General features: G+C 34.7%; 1 protein-coding gene across 3 annotated transcripts in view; it reads right to left on the reverse strand.

Moving 5' to 3' along the window:
• The window catches only part of LOC110443497 (golgin subfamily A member 4-like), a 154,914-nt gene that overhangs the window by 10,778 nt on the left and 125,423 nt on the right, over nt 1-18,713 (reverse strand). For 2 of the 3 annotated variants that reach the window (XM_021487736.1, XM_021487735.1), the window contains 5 exons: nt 14,704-14,874; nt 10,671-10,784; nt 10,133-10,246; nt 9,310-9,396; nt 6,398-7,375 (listed from right to left, as the gene is read on the reverse strand). In XM_021487736.1, the coding sequence (XP_021343411.1) occupies nt 6,398-7,375; nt 9,310-9,396; nt 10,133-10,246; nt 10,671-10,784; nt 14,704-14,874 (1,464 nt within the window). The remainder of the gene's footprint in view (nt 1-6,397; nt 7,376-9,309; nt 9,397-10,132; nt 10,247-10,670; nt 10,785-14,703; nt 14,875-18,713) is intronic. The other variant, XM_021487737.1, reaches the window with a different exon arrangement.

The raw sequence follows: 18,713 nt of genomic DNA on the forward strand, positions 1-18,713 counted from the left end.
AAAAATATTGTATGGCCATTGTTATAAAGAACCATTTCATCACAATCAGAATCGGAAGACTCATACCAAAGTAAAGAATGTAATTCTTTTGTAAGCAACTAGTTCAAGTATTTTGGTCCTTTTTCAATGATCGTTACGATTCCCACAAATAACACATTCTAATGTGTACTATTGCAGGAAATAGAAACTATACTTTCTCTGATGCGTGGGTATGATACTTTTATATATTTGGGGATGAGTTGACAGTTTCATTTACTGTGTAATGTTAGATATATTTTATCCATTCAACACAGAAAATGGCATGCATTTCAATATATTTATGATGATAATCACCTTACGTCAGTGGTTAATGTATTATGATTAATGTTAGGATGAGTGAAAACGACACTAGTTCACACATGTAAGTGAAAAGGGTGACAATAACAGGGTTTGTCAGTAGTAAACACGATATACATTTTCGTAATTAAAGGGAAGAAAGTACGTTTCGACCCGTTTCACAATGGGTTTCCACCTAGCATATGTCTATCCGTGTCTTGAGTGATAGGAGAATAGGTTTATAGGACTTCTTTATCTAATGATAAGCCTTAAGATTATGGAACTGTTCATGTAGTTGAAAGCTGAGAGGTCATTCGGGACTGTTAACCTGATGGTAGGACGAGAGGTTACTCGGGGATTTTTGAGAACAACGATAATATAAATTCAAACAAAAGTCAACATGAAATATGACCAGATAAAGATTTAATCTATAACTGACCCTTTTGAACTCGAGCCATAAAGAACATGAATTTATATACCTCGCATTCTCATCCCCTAGTTTAGATTTTGACTAAGTACGCCTATACCGCGCAAGATATTATTTTACCCGTTTTTCCGCAATTAGGAAGATTACGAAAAGGATGCATGATTGATATATTAGGTTTTAACCAGTAAGAAATATCGGAACCAATTTCGACCATATTTGTTTCAAATGTATACGTTTTCTGGGAATGAACGTGTTGCATAAGTGCATTCACATAATTAAATGATTAAATGTTCAGTGAAATTTGTTCATTGTACATGCTAATAACAACAACAAAAATCATTATTATTGTTCACACAAAGAAAGACCAGACGTTTCAGAAGGGTAAGAATCTTCTGATTTATCGTTGACATCCGCAATATAAATCTAGGTCGAAGCAAAGTAGCGTCATGTCCTCGAAGTTAAAGATGATTTAAAGTTTCTTTTAATGTAAAGATTTAATGCCTTACGTTTTTACTGAAATATGAGTTAAAATCAAAACTTTACTTGATAAGGCTGAACAGTTTTAATAAATTCTTTCAAAGAATGTTTTAATATGAATTAAAAACAAAAATTGAATGCCAACTGAATTTATTTTTTCTACACTCTGATGGACGGTTTCGATATATCTATTTAATCTTCAATATAATGAAAAGTTGAAATATGTATTAAAAACCTGATTGAAAACCAACTAAAATTATTTTTCTACGTGACTATAATAGAAAGTTTTAATATATCTATAAAATCTTCAACATGATAGAAAGTTTAAATATATTTTAAAAACTTCATTGAACTGTAATAAAAACACAAAGTAATGTTGATATAGCATATGGTGTGCATTACCCTTATTGTTAATAGGGGTAAATACCCTTGTCATCAAATCATTACCAGAAGAGAAATGTCTAGTGTGTTTGTTTTGTTCTCACAACAGTTTATATAATGACTGGCCACTCAAAATGTCACGATACTGAATTGTTACAATATGAATACGGAAGCATGGCACACTTCCAAGTTACATTATACATAATTCTGACAACAGGCTTACCGAAAATACCTTTAGCTATATCAATACAACTTATATATTCAAAGAAGGAAGGAATTAAGTTTAAATTTGGAAAATAACGGAAGGTTTATGCATATACTATCGTTGGGCTGGACAAAAAGTAAATATTTATATTCTGGGGATCAAGAGAATCGCTTTCAGATCAGAAAAATAAGAAACTACTATTCATTTTAAATAGAAAGAAATAGACAAAAATATAATTTGAAGATCAGACTAATATGTATTTTAATTATTGAAATTTAAAAGTTCTTAACTGACAATTTTATGCAAGACCAAATTCATATAAATCCGTTAGATTATAGTTTTAAGTAAATATTTAAATAAAAATCTTTAATCAAAACTTCAATTATCACTATTATTATGTGACACAATCATTTACAGAAAAAGGTTTGCCAGTGTTTTAATTGGAGTACCGTTAAACTAACAATACTTTGAACAATGCTAGTGTTATATTTACGGTTTAGCGAAGAAAAACAACAAGCAATATATCATTTCAGCAAAAATCATCTTATAACTCGATTAACTTAACAAAGTGGCAGTATTTTTAATGTCTATATCAGAATGTTTCAAACCATAAACTCTGTTTCCCTGTTCCGTTTTTATCCATCGGTCTTGTTTTGACATTTGGCATATAATAGCTGCTCAGTTCTAGTGAAGGATCCAGAGATGAACATATTACGTAATTATTTTTCTCAAGTTTATTGATGCCACGTTGCATAATGTTAACAGTGATATGAGCTGTTTCTCTGAGGCAGTTATAATCAAGATGGACTTTTAAGACTATTTTGAACATGGCAAGAAACGTTAAACTTCAACAAAATCGGAAAAATAATCGAGGGATTATAACCTGATAGAGGAAACTTAGTATGCAATATGTGTTGGAATTTACTATATACAATCACATGCTGTGTTTAATGTAATTTTATGTAAGTTGGTTCTATTTGACTTATGGTTATACATCACTCGTCGATACTAAACTTGATAAAAAAAATTAGTGAAGAAAATCCTGTAGAAAAGTTTCCCAATAAGTAAAATTAAGAAGTATAATTCTGAACAAATGTTTCATGATAAGTCAAATTCCGAGTAAACTCTTTTATGATAAGTTTTATGATATAAATACAGGTACAGTGGTATGCAATTAACTATATATGAATGGGACACTTGAAATGAAAATTAGATATCATATGTACAGTCCCGACATGTGTAACTGANATACCACTACCACTACAGTTTGTGTTCTGGTTCATCACTTTGATCTACAGCGTCGTTTTACACGTGCAATTCACGTATTCACGTGAGATAAAGTGCCTGTTTACTGTAACACGACGTACAGCGCCCTCTTTTTGCGCATATTTCTTAAATGAACTTGCATTTCATAGCCTCCATGACCCCAATATATTAACAGAAGTTTTAATAACCCAACAGCATTCATGACAAGACGAAAACCCCGTTCTACAAAGAATGGCGTCTAACATACGTGACATTCTCTGATTAGTATCATAAACATCCCATGTGGTGCATTTATTGCCACAGTGACGCCAGTGTTTTATTGACATCAACACCTTGCTATGTGAAGATATGGGACCCCATGTTAGTTAATAATACGGCTCGAAAAATCCTAATTCTGTGTTTTAATTGTTAATTTGACTTAAACTTTCCCCCTTAAAAACGCAACAAGAGAATACCGAAGTATTGACAAAACCATAATTTGAACTCTAAATCGAAAACACCAAGACACAGGACTGATTTACAAGGAGACTTTAGAAATTGCAAGAAGAATAAAGTGCTCTGGAAGGTAAGCGTCTTCTGCTTCATCGACAACAAACACCTTGTGAATTATGAAACTGATGTGTTAAGGATGTATGTGCTCTTATGAGGTTTAATTTACGTTCAAGTATCGTTTTGATCTGGCGAAACTGGGATTCATTAAAGTTATTATCAATTTCAAAAGTAACTATGCATTCAAAAATGTGTCAAAAAACTAGAAACCGATTTTTGACGGAACTGTTACACGTTTTGGAATAAATTAACAACTAGGAGTCCATTTTGAAAATATGAATTTTTAGGTTTCCCGCAACGTCAAAATTTTACATATTTTGACACTAGGTAAATGACGCAACTTCATTGCGTTGCAATTTTTTGATAATAGCAAGTAAATTTACATAATAACAAAGCGGGAAATTATACAATATTTGTATTTCAGTTCTCAGTTGTATTTAAGGAAGCCTATTTGTTTTCTGACCCTGCATAAATTGTAAAATAATACACACACAAAAAGAAGAAGAAGAAGAAGAAGAAGCATAGTGACTCCCAGGCATTTTATTTGTTCGCATTCCAACAATCCGCAAAATCTGAACGCCACAAATGTGTTACCCTTTCAATAGAGTTACTTAAACGGTATCGATTATTTAGTGTTGTGCGAACTTTTTCTCCGCGAATCCTTTCTAGAAACAATATTTCAGAAACTTAACTTTCTACAGTACCAAAAAATTTTTATATCCGCAAGTTGTGGCTTGTTTCAACTTTTGTAAGGAATCACAGACATAATTTCGTAGGGTATTTATAGATTATTTATAGTGTTTAATTATATATCAAGATTCCTATCAGTTTCAGCATTGATACTTATGTCAAGAAACTTGCGATAAAGTTTTCTTATTTTGCTTCCCCCAATCCCTCTGTACTGTTTCATTGTTTAAGATATAATTGATTATCCAATAGCAATTAAGTTAAAAGAAATGAAATAAAAAACTTAAATGATGGTTTTCAAGGTTGCATAATTTTTATGATACGGTGAAATATGTCAAAAACAGAACCCACTGTCCAGAATAGACAGATGTTTTGAAGGTAAAAGTTGTTCAATTTACAAACCAAAAAAATAAGCACTGACCGATTTTCTGGTTTAGATATGACACGATAGGTTTATTTGTATCAAAAAAATGATTTTGCTAGATTTCTTTAAAATATTATAACTTACTTACATTGACCTATAATTAATGTTTAAGTCATGAATTCATGACTGTTTCAGGAACGAGTATTAGATTCCACTTTCGATCGATAGAAATTGAAACACAGAACGTCAAAAAATACAGCTGACACCGAAGCCGAAGTTTTTGTTATTATGAGATAGTATTATTTTTAGAATTTATGTAATTTTTGGACATTTTACATTCTCGCAAAAAATAGTCAGAAGAAGATGGAGTGTTAAGAGATATAACACGATGAAGACGGAAAAGATCATGTGTATTATGATAAGTGGCTGCAGATAAACTATGTTCGTCAGCGTTTCCGAAGCAAAAAGACTCTTAATTTTTGTATCATGCATTGGAAATATTGCAGGCAATTAAAGTTAATATATAAATCCTGCAGATATCTTTGTGTGGGCTTTTAAAGCTAGAAAGGGATCGACGTGATTTATTGATAACATACATGGGAGATTAAGGTATCTCATAGTCGACAGAAGTGCTGTGGAGAATACCTCTATACTGAAATGATATAGTGTAAACTACTACAATATAGCCAACATTTAAAAACGAAATGTAAGCCAAACTATATAGAATAATCTGTATAACTCTTACAACTATGGAATCATGACTGAATCAAAACAGGACGCCCGTATTTATGAAACCGTTCTCATGTCCCAGCATGGATTCTGTGCTCAGACCAGTTTTCTTGTAACTCACTTTAATCAGGTCAAACTACCAAGAAGTCAATTGTAAACATTGAAAACACTATTCGGCTTAAAGTCTCTTCATATTGTTTTCCAATTCACAGACAACATAAGATTGGTTTAATAATTTATAATCGTTAAGTTAAGAAATTAGGCTTGAGCACAAAATCCATGCTCGAGCATGAGAACGGCTTCATGAATACAGGCCCCGTACACGTGAAACCGGTTCGATGCTCTCAATTAGACTCTGTGTTCAATCCAAATTCCTTATTCCAGTGTTGATTTGGAATATATTCGGAAAGATCTAAATCCGAATACCGTTTTCAGTGTTTAAACTTGATTTTTTGAAAAGTCACATAATTTAAGCAAATTGGCTTGAGCACAAAATATATGCTTGAGCAAAATAATAGTTTCATGAATATTAACCTAGAAGTGGTGGTATGGTTTGTATTTTTTTGTTCTTAAAAAAGTTTTCACTGTCGTAAGTGAATTGTCAAGGAAACAGTTTTTAGATTACATGAGTGTAGAGTTGAAGTAAGTTTAGTGTTTTGTATTTGAATTAATTTCAATAAATTTTATGACAAAACATTTTAAACATGCTTATATTGATATAGAAACGAATATACAACATTATGAACTGCATGAACGGATGCAGTTCTACAAAACAGTGTGAAAATGCGAAGTAAAATTGAAGTGTTACATGTATAGGAAAATAACAGTTATTTCGAATTTAATTCCTAAAGCTCAACTACACTAACACACGAACTTCACGATAAAAACATGCGTATTATAGCATTCCTCCTTAAAGCTACTGATAATCATGCTGAACGGACATTTTATGATATTAATACGCCCTTTGTTTCCTCTCTTCCTAAAAGGCCGGACATACCTGCGCTCTTAGACGATCTAGTTCCTGAGAATTTTTGTCGTTTGTTGTCATTTCTGCCGTGAGTTGCCTAATTTTTTGTGTTAACTCCTCCTGAAGTTTGTACTTTTCGTTTTTCAATGTTCGTATGTTAGCATCGTTCTCGACCCGAAGCACTCTATAATCTCCCGATACTTTCTCTTTTTGTTCTAGAATTTTATGCGCTTCTTTTCTTAAAGTAGCTACAACCTGTGGCTCGTTTTTGTCTAAAGTACTTTGATACAAGTGTAACTTTTCACGAACTATATTTAATTCTGCCTCTAAGTTAGACCTATCTTTATTCCATAATACCATAGCTTCACTTAATGCTTGCTTCGCCTTTTCTAAATCTGATTGCAATGTACTATTATCCACGTGAAGTTTACCCAAGTTGGTAGCCAGACTCTCGAGATCACCTTTCTGCCTAATATTTTCGGTTTTTAAATCTGACTGTTTAACGCTACCTATCTCTGTAATTCTTTCTTCCAAAATTGAAATTTCTTGATCCTTTTTGTCTAAAGTTCCCTGCAATGCCGTCAATTCATCATTAAAATAATTAATCTCACGTTCTTTGTCCGTCACATCTGTATTAACTGATTCCAAGACAACATCCTTTTCGCGTAAACATTCGTCCCTCGAACGCAAATTCTCGCGAAGTTCACGGAGTTCGTCATCCTTTTGCGAGATTTGATCAAGCATGGACTGCATATCTTCTTCTCGCTGTCGTATAATTTCCTCACGTTCCTGTAATATTTCCTCCTTCCGAAAAACAACACTGACCTTATCTTGGACCATTGTTTCCAGATCTTTCAGAAGTTTTTCTTTCCGAATGTCCTCATCTTTCAACTTTGAAATCGTGTCTTTCAAAGCATCACAGTCCTCAGACATCTTTTTTGCTTCCTTCATAAATGATTCTCTTTCTTTGTCTCTATTGACAATTTGACTTTGCCAATATTCATTCACCTGTAACGAAACAAAAAGTTTTATTTTAAACGTAGAATTTAACATGTGAGAACGTTCTTCTGGTGTGTTTGAAAACATGTATTAGTTCAGACAATACGAAAAATATTTATTGAAAATTTAAAATGCTCAAAAACCACTTAAATCATACTTAAACGTATCTCATTCATCAAGTTAAAATTAAATTTTAATCATTGTTTTTGTTTTGGGTTTAACGTCCTCGCATCATAAACTTAATTCCAATGAACCTGTAAATATCGTGACAATTTACATATATATTAAAAATTTAAAACCCAGTAAATTGTTCGAGTATATTTCTGATTCCCTAGTGCTCGTTAACCATATGGTAAATGCCGTTTCTAGACTGCATGTCTACCTTGTATATATGTAGGCCCCCAATTTTCAAATCAACGTCAATTTAACATTTCAAAACGAAACCCTTTTCCAAATTTCCGTTCTGAACGATTTTGAGAATTTCTGAAAGTTTTTGGCTTTTATGCGTTCTACAGATGACGGTTTGGAATCAAGAAACAAGTAATAATGTTGTGGTCTTACATTTTTATTTTCTGCCTCTCGACTCTTAATTTTTAAATCTTAAATCCTGTCACACCTTGAAATGGTAAAATATACTTACCTCCTCTATGTGAGCCCCTTAATCAAACGCATTGGAATAGTAAAATTGACTTATCTCCTCTTGGTGAGCCCCTAAATCCAACGCCTTTAAATGGTATAATTTACTTACCTCATCTTGGTGAGCCTCTAAATATAGCACATTGGAATTGTAATATTTACCTACCCATTCTTGGTGAGCCCCTAATTTCAGCACCTTGGAATGCTATAATTTACTAACATCTTCTTCCTGCGCCCCTTGTTCTAACACATTGGAAGAGTATTGTTTACCTAGAGATTCTTGTTGAGCCCCTAATTCTAACACCTTGGAAGAGTATGATATACTTACCTCTTCTTGTTGAATCCGTAATTCTAACACCTTGGATTGTATGATTAACTTACCTCTTCTTGGTGAGCCCATAGTTCTAACACATTGGAATGGTATAATTTACTAACCTCTTCTAGGTGAGCTTCTAGTTCCCACGCCTTGGAATGGTATAATACACCTACCTCCTCTACGTGAGACTCTTATTACAACACAGTGGAATGGTATAATTTACTCACCACTTCTAGGTGAACTCCTAATTCTAACAACTTGGAAGAGTATGATATACTTACCTCTTCTAGCTAGGTGAGCTTCTAGTTCCAACGCCATAGAATGGTATAATATACCTACCTCCTCTACGTGAGACTCTTATTACAACACAGTGGAATGGTATAATTTACTTACCTCTTCTAGGTGAGCCTCTAGTTCAAACACCTTGGAATGGTATAATATACCCACCTCCTCTACGTGAGACTCTTATTACAACACAGTGGAATGGTATAATTTACTCACCACTTCTAGGTGAACTCCTAATTCTAACAACTTGGAAGAGTATGATATACTAACCTCTTCTAGCTAGGTGAGCCTCTAGTTCCAACGCCTTAGAATGGTATAATATACCTACCTCCTCTACGTGAGACTTTCATTACAACACATTTGAATGGTATAATTTACTTACCTCTTCTCGGTGAGCCTCTAGTTCTAACACCTTAGAATGGTATAATATACCTACCTCCTCTACGTGAGACTCTTATTACAACACATTTGAATGGTATATTTTACTTACCTCTTCCAGGTGAGCCTCTAATTCCAACACCTTGGAATGGTATAATATACCTACCTCCTCTACGTGAGACTTTTATTACAACACATTTGAATGGTATAATTTACTTACCTCTTCTAGGTGAGCGTCTAGTTCCAACACCTTGGAATGGTATAATATACTTACCTCCTCTACGTGAGACTCTTATTACAACACATTTGAATGGTATATTTTACTTACCTCTTCTAGGTGAGCCTCTAGTTCCAACACCTTGGAATGGTATACTTCAACCTCATTTCCAAGGATGATTATCTCATCCTCACTTTGCTAAAACAGAAGTGGTGACGACATGATTAGTATGGCATCCAAAATGTATATTCCACACAAACGCATTGCTGTTTTGATAGACATTGCTGTTTTGATAGACATTGCTATTTTTCCGTGTGTTGAAATGTTTTTATTGTTAAAAATTAATAAATGAAAACACTCTACGAAAGATATCGGGATACAATTCATGTTTGATTTTTGTACAATTCTTTAAAAGACAACGTTTCGTTGTGATTTTTGTTTTGATGTGCTTTTATTCACGGTTACATGGCCCATTGAAGTTAAGTATAATCACAATAATAAGGAAAACCAGTCATTTTAATTCGTGATATCCTAACCAAATGGATCGGAGCGACGTCGTTCGACGTACCATTCATTTATTTGTATCTTAGAACTAACGACATTTGAAATTCAACAGAATATTTTCCTAGTTAATGACAGTTTTGAAAATACCTTTCTATTTTGACTAAACTGAAAAAAAAAGAAAAAAAATTATAAAAATTAAATTGGTCGTTTCTTTTATTTTCACATGTATGTGCTCCGAATTATCTATCATTTTTGCAACGCAGCGCATATAACAATGCCAAGTGACGTTTCATGAATATTCATAATCTTATTGTTACATCTATTTTGAATATTGAAATCAAAGGTGGTCCAAAATAAATTCGTGTTTTGAACAGAGAGAATAAATCCTTTTGCATCAAACAATCTAGTAATTAGTTAACGCGTGACGTACCGAGGGAGTTTTGGCCTTGGCCCCTTCAGTACCGACGCCTCCGATTGGTCGCTCTATAACGGTATCGACACTTCCGGATGGGGTTTGGTCTATATCGGAGTCTTCTGTCTCAGCCTAGATCAGAAACATTCAATATTTTATGTAACTATGTAACTATAAATGAGCAATACAATTATTGAACTGAACTAAATTTAATATAACATTTCATACAAATTATAACATCCACATCAGGTTTACCGGTTATGCATTAAAAGTTGTCATTACATTAAAAGAGCCTTACGGGATATTTGTTTTCTTATTATTCAACAAAAGGAACTTATTTGTGATTTATTAAAATTGAATAAATATCAATAAATCGATTTAAATACCAACCAAATACATTTAACGATCATCGCGCATATGGTGAAAAATCTGAAATGTCATAAATAGAAGAGGGGCATTAAAGCAGAACTTATCAATTAAATTTATAGAGCTTATAATCAATTTATATTCAATATTTATCAATTTATTTTTTTAAACTTTTTGTATTAAAACGTACCATAGTTTGACTGGATTGCAAGACCTTGTTTTCATCCTCTAGGGTCAGCACGCGCTCACGTAGACCCTTAATCTGGTCACTGGCAATCTTTAGCAACTTCGTACTGTCCAGGACCTGGAGAATAAAAGAAAACACATTCTTAGAAATCGATGTGATAGTCCTTTTTGGAACTAAAAACGCCCTTTTTTCTGTTAGTACTGTTAAAACTGTTTTTCTGTTCAAATCTTGTGATGTTCTAAAACCAGTATTACATTCTGTTCAAAGCATCATAGTGGCATAGTTTTCGGCTCGGGTATCATGCATTATTACTACTCAACCTCAGTAGGGATAGTAGGGTTGACACAATAATCACAATAATATAGTTGGTCATATTCCAATTACGCTTAATGAAGGTCTGAATTGTATGTTTTCTGTTCAAATCATGTACTAAAACCAGTATTACATTCTCGTCAGAGCACAATAGTCTTATAATCCTCGTCTATGTGATCGTGCATTTCTCAACAGCAACAGAAAGTAAGGAAGACACAATTATCTCCGGTAGAATTGTTGATCATATTCCAACTACTGTTAATGAAAGTCTGAAGCGTATGTTTGTAGTTCAAATAATTTGCTAAAACCAGTATTACATTCTCGTCAGAGCACAATAGTCTCATAATGAGTCTTCGACTTGGTTATCGTGCATTACTCAACCTGAACAGGAAGTAGGGATGACAAAATAATCTCAGGTATAAACCGTTTGTCATATTCCTTTTGTTTTTTGTTTTTTGTTTGTTTGTGTTTTACGTTCTTTTAACATCTATGGTCATTTAAGGACGTGCCAGGTTTTGGTGGTGGAGGAAAGCAGGAGTTCCTGGAGAAAAAACAACACCGACCTACGGCCAGTACCTGACGACTGCCCCACGGAGGCCTCGAACCCGCGACCCAATGGTGGAGGGCTAGTGGTAGCAGAATGTCAGACACTTTAACCACTTGGCCACTAGTCACTTGCCTTACAGAATCTACTGTAGAAGATTCAAAATTATCACATGATTTGTGATGCTGTCAGACAGGAGAGTCTTGCTGTCTGTGTCTCAAAACAGCATTAGTAATTCTTGAAAAAACCCATTAAAACATGACAGAATTTAATTTGCTTTTGCGAAACACTTTTGGAATTTCATTCGCCCTCAGTGTGTCATCACTCCCTTGAAGTGACAATGGAGTGACACGTCAGTAAAAGGAATGTCATTCGGCATGTTCTTATCCGCAACTTGAATTAAAAGCGATGAAAGCATGAAACCTTATTTGAATACAAAATAATGTTTTTGGTATTTTTCAAGGGACTCTTCGTCACGTTTTCCTTATTGTCATATTATAAAATATGTGTCTGCGTGTTTGCTGGAGATGTATTGTGTTCTGTTTGTAGTGGGACTAGACGGCATCTTTTATAGTGCGACCTCACTTGAATGCTACATCACAGATACCGCAACATCCACCCCAGACCATTTTATACTTCACCTGGGTTGTTGGAGTTGTGTGGGCATGAGAAAAACACTTTCTCTGATAGTCCATGCGTGCGACGACTTCGAGGATCGAACCCCGGTCCCCTGCGTGGAAGGCCGACGTCTTAACCACTCGACCAATCCGCCCATATGATGGGAAGGAAAGTGGCTGGAATAACGAGACTGTTGTGTTGTGTTGAAATACCGTAGTTTGTGATACGTTTCCCATACCGTAAAAGTGGATATTTTCGCGAGTGTAAATGTTCGCGCTGCGACTCTTTGAACTGATTTCGGTGTGGAAATGTTCGTGTTAGCAATGGTTATGAAATTTCTAATATCTAATTATTAACCAATCAATTATCAATACAATCTATAACTATATATTTGAATGTAGATAATTATTTTCGAGCTAATTTACCAAACCAGAAAAACGAGAGCATTTACACACCAAGAAAATATCCATTTTTACAATAGTGTCATGATTCGAGTTAAATAGGCTGTATTTGTTAGAAGATATCAAGGAGGCTCGGTAGTCTAGCGGTAGGACGCCGGGCTCGTGACCGAAGGGTTGCGTGTTTGAGTCACGGCACGGCACTGTGTTGTATCTTTGAGCAAGATACTTTACTCCGCTTGTTCAAGTCTACTCAGCTGTAAATGAGTACGTGGTTGAGCAGTGCTAGAAATGTTGAATGCTAACTGTTAGCGCCGAAATGGCAGCTCCGGCTGTATGTTCCCCAGTGAGCTGAGAAAGGTATTGGCTGGTTGCAAAGGCCCTATAAAACCGCTGATAATAATGTGTGAATCGCTTTGAGACGACCTAACTCGAATTATTATCATTATTATATTAATATGCTAAAACGTTAACGTTAAAGGTGTATATTTCGAGTTTGTTAACGTTTCACCGTAACTCTTGTGTAATATAAGTATGATCTAAGCTCACGGCCATCGATTTCATCTAAAATATTGTAGTTTGTATCGGTCGTAGGGTTGCATGGAAATTTTACATCTAAAACCGTGTCAAAGTATAATGTCACTTACGGAATCACACACGGACAAGTTCATGTTTCATATTTCCTCACAAAATATTATCATAGAGGGACTCTAGTATTCATTGTTTCCATAGAAACATCTTGGGAATAAGTTCATATGAAAACATACGATAAAAAAATAAATAAATAACCATAAAATAATGTACGTCAGTGAAAAATGCAGCGAATAGTTTTTAATATTTGGCCTAATGAAAATCGATATTTGCATGCGACATACATGTATTGCTCCTGTGGGGTGTATACTAATACCAACATCACGACAGACATATTGATGTGTAGTTTACAAGCCACCACAGTTCATATTCAGCAAGGCGATTAAAAATATCGATCCCCATATTTACACATTTAATAAACCTCCCGTCATCAGTAACGAAATCAAATTACACACGTCCTCTGACAATTACTGTGTTATGTGTGCCAATAATCAAGCGTTATCGACAGAACAGAATTGTTACAATAGAAGTCACTTGAGCGGTTGGAACCGGACTATCAGCCGTCGTATTGACGTGTATAAAATTGCACTCTAAACAAGACCATGCTTTTTGTATGCATAGTTTTATATTGAACGCTATTTTCATTTGATATGTTAATACAGATAACACAAATGTAAAATATATAACAATGTGTCAAAGGATCCTTTTCATTTTGAAATAACTACATATATTGTTCATAGTGTCCGTTTGAAGTCTCGGAAAGAGATAAACAGTGAACACGCTTAATTAAAAAAAGTGCAAAAAAGATATATCTTTATCAAAATTCTCTGGAGTACCCTAATGTCCGAAAAAGTTGCTCTGTAGGAGACATCTCATATTTGGTTCTTGATATGATTAATTTTCTCTTATTTCTCAGGGATAAAGTGAAAGTTTATGTTAAACCGAAAATACGGCCCGCTCTGGACAGATTCGTTTTATTTACATCCGGGCTATTCTGTTGACGTAAGAACCTTGATATGTTGTTTGACTTTTCAGCAAATGTTTTTTTTTTAAATAGTTAATGTTGACGTCACTGTATTTATTCTTTCATTTATAAGTTGTTGTGGGTTTTTTGTGTGTGTTTTTGTGTTTTTTTTTAAAAGTTAAGCTACAATATGGTCGACATCTAAACATAGTACACAGCCCAGTTCGTAGCCAACATTCTAGAAGACATTTTACTACCATGACTACATCGTAACAGTAATCGAGTTCTGATGTCGGACCATTTTATCATTCAATATGTTGCCTTTTATCGGTCCCAATGCAAATTTGTCTCTTAAACGATGCAGAATCCGTTGGGAGGTAACACATAAAACGGATGTAACCTAAATGTAAACATATATGTTTGCTTGTAAGCAGTTTAGGGTGAATGGCACATGTTTCGGAGCACACACAGCGATCATAGTGTCGTCACGCTTTTGATCAAAGTGCAGTATGGTGGGACTGCATAGTTTCAGATCTCTGGTCGTATCTTCTATCTACAACAAAACATGGCTGACCTTTGACCTTATCGAACGGAACCACAACAACCTACCTCTGATTGGAGGAGTTCCTTCTCTCGCTCGTGCAGCTTTGCGTCATCAGACATGGCGGACGATAGGGTTTCTGTGGATACGAGAGCCAACTTCTTCTCAGTTGTCGCCACCCTCTTTCTTTCTTCCGCCAGGAGTCGCTCAAGACAGTTTATCCGCTTTCTGAACTGGTTCTAGACAAGATAAAGTAGTATTTGAATAAGGCACTCCAGTTGTACAAATTATACCTTATGTATGAATATAGCATAAATACAGTATAAATATGTAGTATACGATGATATCGTTTAAATATAGTATAAAGAAACTATAAATTAAAAAGCTTAACCATAGCATAAAAGTATCAATAAAGATAACATATATTTAATATATATAAAAAAAAAGATAAATTGTAAAGATAAAATCAATATAAAAAGCACTCGTATACGCATCTGACTTAGAAATTATGAAACATGTTGAAATAATAACAAATTCTACGAGCCTGTTTGCGAGGAAACAGATTGCTGATATGCTTGCTAACTTAGAGAGTTTGCAATTGATTGCGTTAGGATTACTATTAAAAAAAATCGCAAGCAACGCCAACTTTATCTGGCAAATAAGAATGCAATAATGTTTATATATTTTCTTTTAATTTTTTATTTATATATATTGAAAAAACAAAATAAAAGTAGGAATGCAACAATGCTATAAAAACACGTATTAAAGAGAATCAGTGCATCCAGTTTGTGTAACTAAAATATGTTACTCTGAAATTTAACGTCATACCTATACACCGCTAGTGAATTTTCCATTGTAATGGCATTAAAAGTTTTATTAATGGTTTATACGAGTCAATGGTGTTTTCTGCAGGCGTCATTGTTTAACTACGCCACATATAGTTTAAAGACACAAGTCAACGGTTTGGCAGCAGAAGGCAATGGTTTAGCAACAAGAGTCATGAATAAGCGACGAGAGTCAATGCTTTGGCAGCACAAGTCAATGGTTTAACGACGAGAGTCAATGGTTTAGCGACGAGAGTCAATTGTTTAGCAAAATGAGTCAATGGTTTAGCTACATGAGTCAATGGTTGAGCGACACGAGTCAATGATAAAGCGACAAGAGTCAATGATTAAGCGACACAAGTCAATGGTTTAGCGACACAAGTCAATGGTTTAGCGACACAAGTCAATGGTTGAGCGACACGAGTCAATGATAAAGCGACAAGAGTCAATGATTAAGCGACACAAGTCAGTGGTTTAGCGACACAAGTCAATGTTTTAGTTTCAGAAGTGATGATTTAGCGACATAAATCGAAAGTTTGACCACATAAGTTAATGGTGAAGCAACACGAGTCATAGTTTAGCTACAATAGCACAGACTATACTCCTTTATTCAGGAGGTGACGGAATTGTAAGTGACATTTTCTTAAGTATTTTCAGAAGTCGGTTATCTTCAAAATTAAGATTGCATTTGAAAATTAATGGAAGCCTGAATTCCAATAATTGCAACTTCCTATGTACCGAGTTGTTTCTCATAATGGATAACGTGTGTGGCTCGTATCCCGCATATTACCGTCCTCTTTAATTTTGAACAATGGATGGTAAATCACAGCTTAATCTGATATGGTAATGTCGGTGATAAATCCATCGTAATGGCGCTGTATTGTGATAATTCGTAATCCCCCATCAGACCACGCATTTCCATTAATGACCACACATTTCCATTAACGTAACAAGCAAGAAATGGGACACGAATGATTAAGACATAGTTTTCCAGTGGCGGTACAGAGTTTTTTTCTTTAAAAAAGAGAGAGATCTCAATTCCTGACTGCAAATAGGTACACCTTCAAGGAATCGAAATTTCTCTTAAATCATTATAATATTAATATAATAATGATAATTGTTCATTCGAGGTTCTTATATACCGCTTTATCACAACCTAGTTTGTAGGTCGTCTGAAAGCAGTTCACAAATTATTATCCGTGGTTATATGGCATTTCAACCAGCCAGTTTCGTTCTCAATTCCTTGTGGAGCATACAGCCGATGCTGCCATTTCGGCGCTAACAGCTAGCATTCAACAATTCTAGCACTGCCAAACCAAGTACTCATTTAAAGCTGAGTAGACTGGAACAAGCGGAGTAAAGAATCTTGTTCAAACACAGTGCCGTGACGTGACTCGAACCCGCAACCCTTCGGTCACGAGCCCGGCATCTTACCACTAGACTACGATGCCTCCAAAATCAATGAATGAAAAAATAAATAAATACCTTCAATGAACCGAATTACTTTCATCGAGCAAAAAAACAACACCATAAAATACTTATGAATAATAAAAATGCTGTTTGCATCGAGATCCATTCCATGCTTTCTCAAAATCTGCCACTATTTTGGTAAAGTCTTAAATCAAAATAACAAAACTATGACAGAGTAATCACATTCTCTGAGATCATATACCTTATTCTCCGTGATCATCCATGACATTACACTTTCAAATTAACTTACTCTAAATGATCATCCGTTATGTGCCATTTAACTTATTCTCAGTGAACATACATGATCTTTTTATTCAAAAATGTACCTCATTCTAAATAATCGTCCATAGAGTCTCCTCGATATTTTCATGAAATTCTCAGTGATCCTCCATGCCGAGATTTGATTTAACTTAATTGCTGTAATACGTTATTACATTTGCCTTGCATACATATAATCCTCTGTGACCATTCGCAGTAATGTAAGAGGCGACTAATGAGGGAACCCCCTGCAGAATTGTGGTTTTGCTTTTGTGCCTTCTACTTGGGAACACAAAACCGACCAAAATAAATCGGATGCGACCATTGCAATATTTGGGATCTTTATATTTCTTTCTACTTCTGACTACCTTTTATCTTCTAGTGCCTTGCTTGGCAACACCTCACTTTTGGCTTTAATGTTAAGCAATCGGCCAAGTGAGGAAGGCAATGATTCCTGTCCACAGGCCTTTTTATACCAAAGTTATTACAAATGGTAGTTGTTATTTCCCTGTTTAACGTTTAGTATTCAGGGGAATGGCAGCAACTGGTTCACCCGTTGTCAGTATAATGTGACCGGGCGGAATGCAGTGAGATATAAGTATAATGTCGGCATCAGAACCACGCTATCACAAGGAGGCAAATACACCAACATACCCTGTCTCCGGCACAAATTCACACATGCATGCATACTTAACACACATGGAGGCACGTCCTTTAATGACCTTAGCTGTTTAGACATTAAACCCTATAAATAATTGCAGTAATGTTAAACAGGAAAAGAACCATTCATAACGGTAATAAACATTGCTTGAATTTTCGCATTTTATTGACGTGAGTTACCCAACTCTCAATACAGAACAATTACTGCACATTGTAAAATGGGGATAAAGTAAGATAGTAATAAATGGTATCTTAGTTACAATTTTTTTTTATTGACCTTCATTGCGATAACAGAGTCTTGCAATCTTTACCTCATGCTCAGTGATCATTCATAGTGTTTCATTTACCTCATTCCCAGTGACCTTCAGTGTATAAAGTAATTAACTGAAATGCCCTAAAGTGCAAGAGCATGATAAGCAAGTAGGTCTACTATGATTTACATAAACTTAATGTGTGCAGTGGTACAATTTTAAAAGGTTTCAGTCGTATCTTCATTCTCAATGGTTGGCATGGAAATGCTAGTTTAATTATCTCATTCTCAGTGACCCTAAATAACAACAGTGCATTCAGAACGATGTGTGTTTTGCTGTGGTATACGGATATAAAATACGTGTGACAGTGAAAAGGAAATTTCTAAATCATATCTAAATTACCTCATTCTCAGTAACCTTGAAAGCATGGTACACCAAAAAAGATTTTTCACAGTTTATTAAAACATTAGATTATAGTAACTACGATTTTTTGAAAGCTCTTGAAATGTCGAGCGTATTACATATTTGAATTGTATCACTCATACAAACGGAATTACTCCCACTGACCTACTTACAATATTACTTTCATATAATAAACTTCATTCTCGGTATCAG

Source organism: Mizuhopecten yessoensis, unplaced genomic scaffold (genome assembly GCF_002113885.1).
Source record: "Mizuhopecten yessoensis strain PY_sf001 unplaced genomic scaffold, ASM211388v2 scaffold716349, whole genome shotgun sequence".
NCBI classification, from domain to species: Eukaryota; Metazoa; Mollusca; class Bivalvia; order Pectinida; family Pectinidae; genus Mizuhopecten; species Mizuhopecten yessoensis.